Genomic DNA, 13,581 nt, shown 5'->3' with positions numbered 1-13,581 from the left:
TTGGTTCCAAGAAGTCAGACTGATGGCAGAGGCATTTGCCCACATTGAGCAGTTACTAGGGGAATATATCATATTCATGCCAACCAAAGAAGAATCACCCCCAGTCTGTCAGCATGGGTGGATAACAGAGATGCCCGTATCACGAGGGCCCACATTCATCTCCCTGAGAGAATAAGAACACAATCACCCCTGAGAACATTCTGTATTCTGAGCACTGTCTGGAGTCCAGAACAATGGAGCCAGGGATCACCAGCTGGATTCAGTGTTGGGAAGGCCTGGGAGAGCCAGAGAGCTTTGAGATGATGGGCTTTGGGGGTTGTGGCGGGGAAGGGTTGAGCTCTTGGCAGGGGGAAGGGCCTTCCTCCCCCTCCTTCTGGAATCACCCATGGATGCATTCTTACCAGATGGGGCTGTGGGATTGGAAGTGGTCCTGCCCACCCACCCTCCTGACCATTTGTGATGCATGTACAAATATATGGGCAAAATTGTGCCAAAGAGAGCTTTGCCAGTGTAGGTGTGTTTGTTAGAGCAAATGCAGAGGGGGTGAATCTGTTTGTGTCTGCGTGTACATGTCAACATATGTGTCTGTCCTGTGTGTAATTGTGTACATGCGGGAGAGGCAGAGGAGAAACAGGCAGGAACGTGAGCATTGTGTGTACCCAGGTCTTGGAGGAGGGGCCCTCGTAGGTGTGTGTGGGGCTGCAGGTGTGTGTTTTCTCTGAGGAAAGGGCTATTATTAGTGGGTGTGTTATTTCAGCAAACTAGCTGGCGGCGAAACAGCAAGAAGAGAAACTCTTAGAAGAGACTCTGGGCATGCATTTTACTAAAAACACCACTGGCTGCCAAACTGGCCCAGGCTGGAGCAGCTCTCCTCTGCTGGGACAGTTCTGGGAAGGCAGACCCAGTTGGGCGCATGCTCAACTCTCAAGGCCACCGGGTTGGAGGTCCTAGAATCAGGTGGGATCAGGTCCACTTCTTCTGATCCCTCTGTGACCAGAGTCCCCAGGTGCCTGCAGTGTGTCCAGCACAGAGCATTGCCATCTAGTCGGCAGGTGGAAGTTCCCATGCCAATCTCTGGGGAGCTTCAGATACCATCAGATGGTGGAAGGAAGAAGGGGCTGGCAGGAAAAGACCCTCTTCCCTGCTTCAACCACAGCAGTGCTTTAAAAAACATATGATCATATATATATATATATATATATATATATATATATATATATATATATATATATATATACAGTTGTCCCTCCAAATGTTGGTTTCAGGGCTCTCTTTTGATGCCCAAATCTACAGATGCTCAAGTTCCTCATTTAAAATGGCATCTAACTCGTGCACACCCTCCTATCTACTCCACACCATCTTTAGAGGATCTACGATACCTAATAGAATGTAAATGTTAGCTATTCTGTTGCTCTACTGTGCTGTTTAGGAATCATTGACAAAAAAAAAAAAAAAAAAAGTCTGCCCATGTTCAGTACAGATACAATTTTTTAAACATTTTTTTTAGTTATATATGGACACAATCTTTTTTTCATCTATTTATTTATTTTTATGTGGTGCTGAGGATCGAACCCAGTGCCTCACGTATGTGAGGCAAGCGCTCTGCCACTGAGCTACAACCCCAGCCCCAGATACAATTTTTTTTTTAGAGCATTTTCCATCACTGTTCCACACACATGCATTTAATTTCATTTGAAGAAAGAGTTGCAAAGCTAAAAGGACATGGGGTTGAGAGCGCGGTGGGGGGCCCCCCACTGTGTTGCAGACAGTCCTTGCACGGGGGGGATGGATGCTTGGTCTATTTGGAGCGAGTCCTGAGTCTGGCTCTGATTGTTGTCCTTCCTGCATCTCTTTGATGCTTCCCAGTCTCTGTCCATAGTCACCCAGGCCTGTCGCACCCTCCTCTCAGGTACCCCTGCATGCAAAGCCTAGCTGCACCCCACTTCCTTCCGGGAATAAAAAGGACCCTCTCAGATAGAAGTGATCTCAGCCACCGTCTTCTCCCGTTGTGTACTTCTGTCACCTCGTGGTGCCCATCTGCCTTGTCCTGGAGCTATTCTGGGCATGTCTCTCTCTCCTTCCTTGTTGTGAGCTCCTGCAGGGCAGAGTCTGGCTCTGACTCATCCCTGTGTCCCCAGTACTCAGGGCAGGGCCTGGCACTGACAAGAGAGCCGAGCTGCCTGTGAGCAACACAGCCGAGGTGGAGTCCATGGTGAGGGAGCAAACGGTGGGGCTCAGACCGCGTGTCCTGCAGGGACGCGTGTCTCCCCGCCCCAAGCTGTGCACCCCCCTCAAGGCGAAAACTGAGCCCAAGTCATCCTTATATCCCCCGACTGGCACTGTGGAAGGAAGGAAGGAGGGAAGATGAGGATGGATGGATGGATGAATGGATGGATGGACAGACATCTGGATCATGAGACAGGAAGGCCAGAAGGGGCAGTGGTCAGGGAAAGCCTGAGAGAGAGACTGTGGTTCCATTAGGCTGAGGGAGAGTCTGCAGGCCAGTCCGAGCCTCGGGTGAGTACTATGGAAGACCTGTCACCTGGTACATAAGAAGATGCTCCCTGCATCTAGCACTTGGTACCCCGGGAGCATTGACTCCGTTTCTCTCCTGCTCCAGAACGGAATCCTGGCAGCAAGGAGCTGGCCAAGGGTCGAGAGAGCCTCTTCCTCAGCCAGTGGCCCCAGAGCCGGAAGGACACCTGCAGTGAGGAAGGTTGCATTGACCCAGTGGGCACCATGTCCACCAAGAAGCCTGCATGGCCGGCCGAGAAGAACCTGCTTTATGAGTTCTTTGGTGCCACCAAGAACCCGAGCGGGCAGCTGAGGCTTCGCAGCAAAGTGGAGGTGGATGGGCTGGAGCTGAAACGTAAGCTGACCTAGCCAGCAAGGACCCCGGGGGAGGGACCCCAGAGACCTCTTAGACCCAGGTGTGACTCTGTCTTAACCAGGGCCAGTCACTGCCTTTCCTTGATGTCAGGATCTTTAAATTGTAGAACCGGGGAAATGACTTTTTCCATATGTTCCTTGTGGGAAATAAAATTATAGAGATAGGTAGTTGGCTTCCAGGGCTCACACGGGCATTTTCAGTGGTTGATTTTGAATACAGCCCTAACCCAGAATTACACCCTAGCTTCTCAAAATGCCCAAGCCAAGGGGAAAAAAAATCCCTGCTTTCAATCATTTTCACGTGGATATATTTCAAGTCCCTGCTCTGTCTTTGTGCTCCTCTCCAGTCATTTCAGTCAAAAACTCCTTTCTAAAAATGATGCCAGATGGAGGGGAAACCGAGGGCCCATTTCTGACCCCATAAGCCCCCCAGGACACAGATGTTTCTCAGGAAGCAATTCATATCCAGAAAACTCATTCTTCTGGACTAATTTAGAGTCACTTCACAACGAATTATCCCGTTTTAAAATATTTTAAAAGTCATTCCCAGATAGACACAATACCTACCCGAGATACAGTCCCTGCTGAGCGCATGGACCTGGTGGGGGGCTGTTTGAAGGGTTTGATCTGAATGAATTCCAGTGACATAGCACTTGTTTGCATGACATAGCTAGATTTTTCTAAAGCACCTGGAAGAATTTGCTTTTTAAGTTGGGGACATATAGCAATGCGGGTTGCCGTATCCCTTGCTAAACCGCCCCCTTGACTAGCCAATGATGGAAAGAGAAGCTCCAAGCCAGACCCTGCTGGGATCCCTTTCAGATCTGCAAGGTGTGAACTGATGATGTTTTCCTGTGGTTGGAAATTCACCAGGACTTTGAAGGACCCTCTTGAAGCTTTAAAGCCCCTGACCTCTGAGAATCTCTGGGGAGGGGAAGAGACTGAAGGCCTCCTGGCCTCTCCCTGCCTCAAACACTGAACGGCTTTACCTCTCCTGTGACTTACAGTTAACCCTCCAGTAACAATGGCCGACAAGAACAACCTTAAGTACACAGGGAACGTTTTCACCCCACGCTTTGCCACAGCCCTGACCTCCACGACAGTGAACCAGCCTTTCTGGCTCAACCTGAACTGCCCACCTCCGCCGGTGTTCACCAATCACTCCACCTTCCCGCAGTATCAGGTGAGTGGGGGGGGGGCTGGACTCTGCCTGCAGTCATCCCACCTGGGCTCCACACCATGACGGGGTGTGGCTTGCAGGGAGCCTATTTCACAAAGAATCCTTGGGCGCCCTGTGAATGCCATTTCCTTACCCCAGAGGCTCCCAGGGAATGACAGGACACTATCAACTTGTTACCTCATCTGTTGCTATCTTTTATTGTGACCAGATCACTTGCCACACACACACACACACACACACACACACACACACGTATGCATATATAGTTCTAATTTTCTATCACCTGAATTTCAGTTCACATGGTGCTGATTATTCCAGAGCTCTTTGCCAGCCTTGGCTGGTTAAGTGCTTGGTCCCCCAGAGCAGGAGGATGGCATAGTCCTTATTTCCCACCCACCTCCTGCGACTCCTTTAAAATTAGATGGCCTTCATCTTGGTTGACTTGGGACCATCTCAGCTTAGGCACTTGGTCCCAGAATGATTACTAATGACATCCCCATTCACTCCCCAGTGTTGTGGTTTGGAGGTCAAACGGTGACCATCTTATCTAAACTTTATCTGGGCAGCCTTTGCTTGTGCCAGCCAAGGTGGCTGGACGTGTATCCTTGGTCTTAGGCTCCTCGTTAAGAAGGAATTATGACCAGACAGAAAGGAAAGGCGAAGCCCTTGTGGCAGGGTTTGAAATTTCACTCACAGAACTTATTTATGCAGGGAAAATGTAGTTTCTTTATTTTGTCCATTTAACTTAATATCCCTTAAGAGCTGCAGCCCACTCAGTAGAAGGAGGGAAGAATCAAATAAATGTCCACTCTAGTTTAAGACTTTGTCCAATCCAATAACTGAAACAGTCCCTCTAGGTAGTGCTCAGGTGTTGTTTTTTTTGTTGTTTTGTTTTTCCCCCTAGGAAAGATGCTCAGCATTTAAGATTTCTGTCTTCGGTTCCCCTTCCTCATTCCTCTCCAGAGTAGCACGTAGTTGTGCGGGGAGGTGCAGGTCCTTGGGGTTCGGATGTCCAGGAGTTTGGCCATCGGCTGTACCCTCCTGGCCCAGCAAAGCCTGGAAAGGGAAAAGAGGAAAAGCAGAAGGAAATACACTCGGATTCAGTTTACTTTCCTCCACGTCCCTTCCCCTCTCACCACCCCCTTGGCATCTGAGCCATTTCTTTCTTTGCAAGAGAGCACCAACCTTGAGGCTTAGACGTCCAGGGCAGAAGCGGGTCTCTTCCACTCTAGGTAAGACCCGCCTAGCTGACCCACCAGACTTAGCTCCTGGATCCCAAAGGGTTCTGTTTCTCTGTTCCTCTGTTTTGTTTTTAAGCTTGTCTGTTTGCTAAAGAGAACAAGTGGCCACGGAGAGGCCAGGGCTTGCAGCGCAGGGTGATCTAAGGGGAGATGAAAGCCTGCCCGTCTCCCATCAGCCACGCTGTCTTTACACAGGTCCTGAGAGAAACGTGTCGCTCCTTGATTCACGGATTCCTTCACCAGTGTTCTTCTACCCTTGCATTTGAGGCTTGCTTATTCATGGTTTATTTATTTCACTATTTAGTGATTCACCCATTTCTATTTACTCATGCACTTAAGGAATTTTAAAAAACCTTTGCTCCACGCTTTTATAAGCAGAGTGTTGGGCTAGGTGAGAGGACTCAAAGATGACCAAGAAGTACATCACAGACCAGCTGATGCTCCTCCACCTCCGAGGGAGGAACAGTCGCAGGGTTGTAGGTGGCGCGCACACATCCACTCTCAGACGCGCCCGGGGAGCGCACCATGGAAAGCTAATTTGCAATGGTTGGCTGTGCTAAGTCTGGGTGGCATCACTCTGCGGTGTTGATTTCTTCCGCCTTGACTCTTTCGGAGTGGGCGAGAAATGGACATATTGTCTGAGCATGACGTTCCCCTGTCTTCAGAGAGGCAGAGGTTTGCATTGCAGGGTTTACTCTGACAAGGTTCCCCAGCTTCTGGGCAGGAGCAGTGGAAGGGGTTCTCTGGCTCTGAGGACCTGCTGGGTTCCGTGAGGCAGTTCACACACTGAATGGACACAGCTGCAGGGGGCCACGCAAAGAGTTGACCCTCCCAGGAAGTAACAACAGACAGCATAATTTACCTTCCGGCAGCTTCTCAAGATCTCATAATGCTGTGTAGCTTCAAAACAGCTGATCAAGGGGTCCGAGATGATAGAAGGCAGATTTCAAAATGGGTAGATTTGGATGGAACGATCCTGCTGCTTCCAAACTGTGTGGCCGTGGGCAGGTTAATTAGCTGCTCTGAGTCCCAGTTTCTTCCTTTGTGAGATGGGTTCATCGTAATCATAGCAACAGCAGCAGAAGCAGCACAGATTGATCTGGGGTAAGGATTGAGCCCAGGAATGGGAACAGGCCGTAAAAGCTGAAGTGGGAGATGGAGTGGATTTTGGTGTCGTCATTACTTAGCCCTGATCTTCCAAGAAAATGGGGTCGGGGGTCTCCACAATCCTTGAAGTGGCAGAAGATGACAAATGGGGTCTACTCTCTTCCGGCTTCTTCCCCACGTGGCATTAGGAATAAATCGAATTTACTCAGAGCTCCTTGGTCGAGGGACCAGAGGTGAGGAGGAGGAAGTCCCGTGCATAGAGGAGGCCCAGCGGCTCCCCCGGGTACTTAGCATAAAAGAACTCTGCTCCTGATGATGAAGAGGGAGGCTGGGTAGCAGAAGGCCACAGCCTCAAGCAAACAAGAGTGAAAGTACGGTTACCCTACCCGAGTTGACAAAATCGCGACTGTAGACGTGCCGTCCTAACAACCGCCAGTGTCCTTGAAGTCAGATGGTGTTCTTATCCTGTTGACTGTGGCCCTTGGGTCCTGAAGTCAAGGACTGGGTGGGCAGCTGCTCTCCTCCCAGGTCCGGGGGCCGAGGTGGGTGGGGTGGAGGTGGCCACCTGTCCTCTGCTGGGCAAGGTGGCTGTGGAAGGCAGGGTTAAGTGCTAAAGGGGTCCATGGGGGAGGGGTGAGGCAGGGGAGGGACACTCAGCCACCTGCTCAGTGGCCTTGCAGCAGCAGACTGAGGGCTGGGAACGGGCGAGGCCACTCGCTCTGCGTGACAAGGTGGGTGTCACAGGGACCCCATTGGGTCATAAAGGTGAGGCTGCTAGCTTCAGGGCTTGGAGTACAGGGGAGAGGAGGAGAGCTGGTTTGTGGTGAAGGGCTGGCTTGTGGACGTGGAAGAGATCACCATAGGAATGTGTGTCTTGTTCTTGGGGAACAGAGAGTGGGGTGGGGCTCCGGGAGCATGTGTCTTCTTGGGTACCTAGAAGGTGGGGCAGCAGGAGCTGAGGGACTCCCCCCTGAACCAGGTCAGGGGTTCCACAGCTTTTCATGAGGAGCCTGGGAAAGTCAAGGGCAGAGTTTTGCCCCCCACCCCTTTGGTAACTGGCACAAACTGAGCCCAGAAAGGAGGCAGCACCTCAGAGTGCAGAGGCTAGTGGGGGAGGTCCTGGCTGGGCTTTGAGCCTAGTGGGGGGGGCAGGTAAGGTGGGCAGACAGAACCTGAGGCTGGAGGGCTCATGGGCTGCATGCTCAGTGTGTGTGTGTGTATCTTGTGTCTGTGTGGGAACAAATGTACACCCCAAAGCACCCACACCCTGACAGAATTGTGAATAAAATTTTCATAAGCTGCCAGAGAGCCTGTTCAAGGGAGGGGTCAGCGGGAGATGATGGACAGACCTAACATTTACCAAGTCCTTACTGTGTGCCGGGCACTGTTCTCAGCTCTTTAGATGCATTAACTCATTTATCCCCACACTAATCCCCCCCCACACACACACACTCTCACACTTACATGGATGTACCTGGATGTCTCGTGTGTTAGGGCAGGAATGGGACCTGGGGAAAGCACTTAGCAAAGGTGTGCAGACAGCAACAGAGAACGTGGCTTTCTTCATGGGCTTTGCAGGCCTGAACACACATAATTCTGTAGACAAGGGAAAAGGCTCAGAGAGGCCAAGCAGCTTGCTCCCAGTCACAGAGCCACTGCAGGGCAGATCTGGGATTCAGGAGGCAGTTTAAACATTATGAAGACTGCCTAAGTGGAGCTTCCCCGCAGCATGAGTTGGGCTCATCTTGGCCTAAATCTAGGTGGCCTCAGGCAGCGACAGGTGCAGTGTGATGGGACCAGCTCACTTCTGTCTGCAGATGCTGGTGTGGGAGCCAGGCATGGCTGTAGCCCTTGCCCAGAAACACCAAGCCCCTCTCTTCCTGTCTCCCCAGGGCCTGCACCCCCAGCGCTCAGCCAGGACGCCCTATCAGCAGCCTGTGCACCCCCAGCTGGGGTGTTACTCCCGACAGGTGAGTATGAGTATGGATGAGCCCGGGGCACTTAACCATTAAGCTACATCCCAGCCCTCTTTTTTTTTTTTTTTTTCTTCTTTTTTCAATTTTGAGACAGCTTCTCACTAAATTGCTTAGGGCCATGCTAAGGTGCTCAAGCTGGTCTTGAACTTGCGACCTTCCTGCCTCAGCCTCCAGAGTCATTGGAGCTACAGACATCAATTCTGAATGTTGATTTCTCATTCCAGAGTTGACAGGTTGGCTGAACTGGGCTGTGGATCAGGTTCCGCCCTGTTCCTTGCATTCGTTCGTCCTTTGGGTCTGGGCTGAAGCTGTGGGAGTTGTTGCTTATCCTGTGTTAGGTGGCAGGAGCACAGGAGGTGCAGAGCTGGTGCATGGTGACTGCCACCCACCTTCCACTGACCAAAGCCAATCACAGTCTGCCCTGCATCAGTGTGCGGGGAGTCCCATCCCTGCCGTGTAGGCTTGACCGTTAAGATACAGGACACCCAATGAAATTTGAATTTCAGATAAGCAATGAATACATTTTAGTCATATCCTATACTTATGCTAAAAACTTATTCATTGTTTACCTGAAATTCAAATTTCACTGGGTGTGCAGTCTTATTGGTTAAAGCTGGCAAGGTTACTTCCACAGGTAGGTTGGGATGAATACCTGTCGGACAATCACAGAGTGGCAGAATTAGGGCTCGACCTCTGCAGTCCCAGGCGCCCAGTCACCTGCCTTAGTGCCTCTTGTATACACATACACAGAGACAGAGACAGCAATGCAAACACACACGCCGAGCACGTATACTTACAGATACAGGCGTACATATGCCCCCAGGCTGCCTGAGTGACCGTGCATACAGGTGCACACACAGATGGTCTTGGGGCAGGGGTGGGAGTGTGAGGAAAGGTGCTGAGGATGAGGGTGTAGAGGGTACCAGAGTCCAGCCTGCCACATGGCCTGGCACCTCACACTCAGATGGGCACCCCACACCCAACTCCAGATTCTTCTGCCTCTCCTTCCTCCTCAAAGATCCCTCTACTTTCTCTGCAAACTGCACCTCTGACCTGGAATATGCTAGAATGTTCCAGAAGGTAGAGAAGTATTCATGGGTGTAGGGCACTTTATTCCTTGGGTCAGGACTGCTTGATCAGCAGTAGGAGCTCTTTGCATCCTGAGATGAAGCGGGGATGAGAGAGACCCCCTTCAGGAATTCCCGGTCCATCACCTCCACCCTAGCAACAGTGGCATCTCCCACGGGGTTCCAGTCCTGTAGACAATTGTATGCATGTGTATATTTGAGAAAAGTAATATAAAACATGGTAAAAAAGAATTTAAACACCTAGAGGCAATCCTTGCTTATGTGTCTTTCCAGTGGCATCTATTTATATAAACATTTTTATACAAATGTGGCATTCAGGGCACACTGATCTGTTGCTTTTGTCAGTGAGGGGTATATTTAGAGATGGTTCCAGAGAAACATACAAAGCCTGTTTGATGGCTTTGGTTGGTTCTGTGGAATCCTGGGTACATTTCTGCACACAGCATGCGTGTGCCCTGGGACCAGCTTCATCCCTTCATCTCTTCCAGGCTCAGGGCCTTCCCGTGCCATGAGGACCAGAGGTATCTCCTTCCATGTGCCCCACAGGGTCTGCCTGGGAGGTGCTCTCCTGAGCCCTTTCTGGAAGCTCCTGGCATGCTGGACCTTTGGGGTTCTGGTGCCTGTGTCTGTACCAGACCCTGAATCTCTTCTCTGAGGGTGATGGCAAGGACCAGGGCAGGAGCTCTGCCTCTGGAGAGAACATAGCAGAACAATGTTGGAGGAGGGCACAGGCTCTGGGCTCTCCCTGCTGGGCTTCTGACCCCAGCTCAGAACTGGAGACGTTCACTGAGCAAGTCACTTCACTCCTCTGAACCTCAGTTTCCTCATCTCCAAAATGGGAATGATCATGGCTGCCTCCCAGGGCTGTATGCAGGGCCCACACATCCTAGGAACTCCGAGAGCGTGAGCCTGGTGGGTGTTTATCAGACAAAGGCATGCAGGGCAAGAGAGGGCTGTCCCGGGGCACTGGGACTCCAGGCCTTCCTGTTGAAGTGGAAATCAAGAAGCTTCCCCCCGTCTTGACTGAAAGTCCCCTTAGCACACAGGGGTCAGATGAGCCACAGCGTCAGAGGAGAAAAGGTTCTCTCCCATTGGAAGCTGTGAGTAGAGAACAGAGGGCTCAGGCTGCGGTGGGTTCCCACCACTTCAGGTGAGCAGATGCCTAGTGGTCCCCCTTTCCACCACCCCAGTCCCCTGTTTATTGCATTCATTTAACATTTTTGTTGTGGGGAGGATACTGGGGGCCTGAGCCCAGGGTCTCGCCTGCTGGGCTATATCCAAGCTCTTTTTATTTTTTATTTTGAGATGGGGTCTTACTAAGTTGCCCAAGCTGGCCTCCAACTTGTGATTCTCCTGCCTCAGTCTCTTGAGGAGCTGAGATTACAGGCGTGAGCCATTGCACCTGGCTCATTCAGCATGTATTTACTGAGAAGCCACCGTCTAACCCACCCCAAATGGGACAGTGGCAGGCACTGTCTTGGAGTCGTAGCAATATCAGCAAGTAAGATGGATGATCCCTTATTGGGAGCAGGAAAGCTGGAGCCCTGGGGGATGGTGGGATCTTGTTCCATGTAGTCTCAGAAACCCCACTGAGTTCCTGCCTGTCTCTTGGATTTGACCTGAACCCATTGCCCGTTTTTTTGCCTTATCTCCTCTACCCACATTGACCAATATGGTAGCCACTAGCTTTGTGTAGCTTTTTAAGCTTAAATACATTTAAATAAAAAATCTTACTTAAATGAATTAAAATTTAAAAATTCAAAATTCACCTCCTTGTTCACACCAGGCAGATTTCAAATGCTCAGTAACCATATGCGGCTGGTGATTGCCACAGTGGTCAGCACAGAGAGGGAACATGCCTGCCATCACCAGTGTGTCCAGTGGGTGGGCGGTCTTGGACTTGGTGTCTATTGAGATCCTAAGATAGAAGCCAGCATTGTGTACATTCCAAGATTTGAATAAAAACTTAAATAATGAACAAGAACCTTTGGGAATGGTTACTGAGGTAGGAAGGCAGGGAAAAGAATGGAAATACAATTTAACTGCTATTTATTTTGTGCCCGTCTCTACTTATATCAACTGACTCCATTTCCACACAAGGTAGAGAGTGTCTGCCCATCTGACAGATGCGGGACCCAAGACTCAGATACCTTAGGTAACTTGCCCAGCTCGGGGCTTGTCCCACCCCACCATACTGTCTTTTGTGGACCCTGCAGTGACTTACTGGAGTTTGGGTTAGGGCTGAGAAATGGTGACCCTGCCCCTCTCTCCTCTCTGACCTGCAGGTGACACCATACAACCCCCCACAGATGGGACAGCAGATGGGACAGCAGATCTTCCGCTCGTCCTACACCCCCCTGTTAAGCTACATCCCCTTCGTCCAGCCCAACTATCCATACCCGCAGAGGACGCCTCAAAAGCTGTCCACCAACCCCCGAGACCCTTCCCCCATGGCAGGAGACGGGCCGCAGTACCTCTTCCCCCAAGGATATGGGTGAGTCCTCAGCCCACACTGGGGGTCGGGCTTGTATCCAGGGAGCTGCTGGGATGGGGGCGAGTGGGGTGGGCTCCACAGAGCCTTTCTTGGTATGCGAGGACCTGGTGTGGAGAGGTGAGCAGAGTCTAGATCCTGGGAGGCCCCTCTGTTTGGGAGTGTGGCCCTACAGTCCAGTGGCAATTGTCCAGGCATAAGGCAGTGGGCACCCTGCCCCACAGAAGGCAAGTGGAGAGCTTGACCACATTCCCTACCCACTTGCTGAGTTTAAAAACAGGACGTGCCCAGGTGATTCTCTGGCTGTCCCTCCCTGGGCTACACCCTAAGCCCCCACCAGCCTAATCCCCCCAGAACATCCCATTGACTTCCGGGCAGCCCTGCTGAAGGGCCTTCACCTGCTTATCAGAACTGATCACGCTTTTCCACCACAGCCCCCAACAGCAGAGAGACTCATTTCCTGGGATAATCTGAGGGCTTAGCAGAAAACAGCCAACACTAACTCCATGTTTGAGCTGACAATTCCATTCAAATTTAACATGCTGTTGAGTAACACATTTGTGTTTGTTTTAATATAATAATGACCAGCCACTCGTCGCACCGACCAAATCTTCAACTGATATTGACGCTCCAAGAGACAGGCCGCGCCGTGTCATCCCCGTGGTCTCCCAGGCACACGATGGGGCATCTGTGCCCCAGTTTGAGAAATTCACTTAATAGGATTAGAATCCGACTCTGTGACCTGACATTGATTCCCATCCTCACAGACCCTTCCCTGTAGTGTCCCTTCCACATTCCCCAACCCCCCTTCTTTCCATCTGCATTTCCCCTGAATGTCTCCTTAAAAGGGATAAATGTTAGAAAGAGGTTTCTGCAGTCAGATCTGTTTGGGGAAAGCTGTGAGAAACAAAGATAAACAGATTTCTTAACTGTTGGAATTCTCAGATCATTTAATTTCCTAGGGTGCATGGGAAATGTTCAAGAAGGTGGTCGATAGTGTGGTTTGAACGTGATATCCACAGCCCCTTTTATCTCTTTCTTTCTCTCTTCCTCCCTCCCTCCCTCCCCACTTCCCATCCTTCTTTTTGTAGAGCACCTCCTGGTGGGTTGCACCCAACACACCTCCCGTGTGCGGTGCTGTGTTAATTTCTGGAGTAAATTTGAAGTTAGCCTGCAGGGGACCTGCACAGGAATAGGAGAGATTGAGAGAGTTGAGAACAGAGACCTGAGCACAAGGACGTCAGTGCCCCGGCAACTGGGGAAGACCATCAAGGTGGCCTGAGGCCAGAGGCAGGAGCCCTGCAGGATGGGAGGTTCCGGTGCATTCCAGGCTGGAAGAGAGAGACCCCAGGCAGGAAGGAACAGAGCAAGCCCAAGGCCTGAGGATAAGGGCTGCTGCTGGTGGAAGTATTAGATTTGTTCCTGAAAAAGGTGGAAAACAGGATTAGAAAAGGGAGATTGGGGTTGGATTATTAAAGGCTTTTGGCTGCTTGGCCTGAGGATCCATGGAAGATGTGTGCACATCCCAGTGAATTGGCACCGCAGCGAACAAGACGCGAGGTGTTCTTCTCTCAAGGAGCTCACATTCTAGGGGAGGAGAGAGACAACA

The 13,581-nt window shown here is 51.0% G+C and overlaps 1 protein-coding gene across 1 annotated transcript in view; it reads left to right on the top strand.

The window, feature by feature from the left end:
* Positions 1 to 13,581, top strand: part of C7H1orf94 (chromosome 7 C1orf94 homolog) — a 35,848-nt gene that overhangs the window by 19,043 nt on the left and 3,224 nt on the right. The window contains exons 3-6 of the mRNA XM_076863199.2: positions 2,621 to 2,869; positions 3,897 to 4,072; positions 8,310 to 8,387; positions 11,767 to 11,975. Coding sequence (XP_076719314.2) covers positions 2,621 to 2,869; positions 3,897 to 4,072; positions 8,310 to 8,387; positions 11,767 to 11,975 — 712 coding nt within the window. The remainder of the gene's footprint in view (positions 1 to 2,620; positions 2,870 to 3,896; positions 4,073 to 8,309; positions 8,388 to 11,766; positions 11,976 to 13,581) is intronic.

This window comes from Callospermophilus lateralis, chromosome 7, assembly GCF_048772815.1.
Source record: "Callospermophilus lateralis isolate mCalLat2 chromosome 7, mCalLat2.hap1, whole genome shotgun sequence".
In the NCBI taxonomy this organism is placed as follows: Eukaryota; Metazoa; Chordata; class Mammalia; order Rodentia; family Sciuridae; genus Callospermophilus; species Callospermophilus lateralis.
The sequence above is the reverse complement of the archived record's forward strand: the minus strand, read 5'-3'. Positions and strand labels throughout refer to the sequence as shown.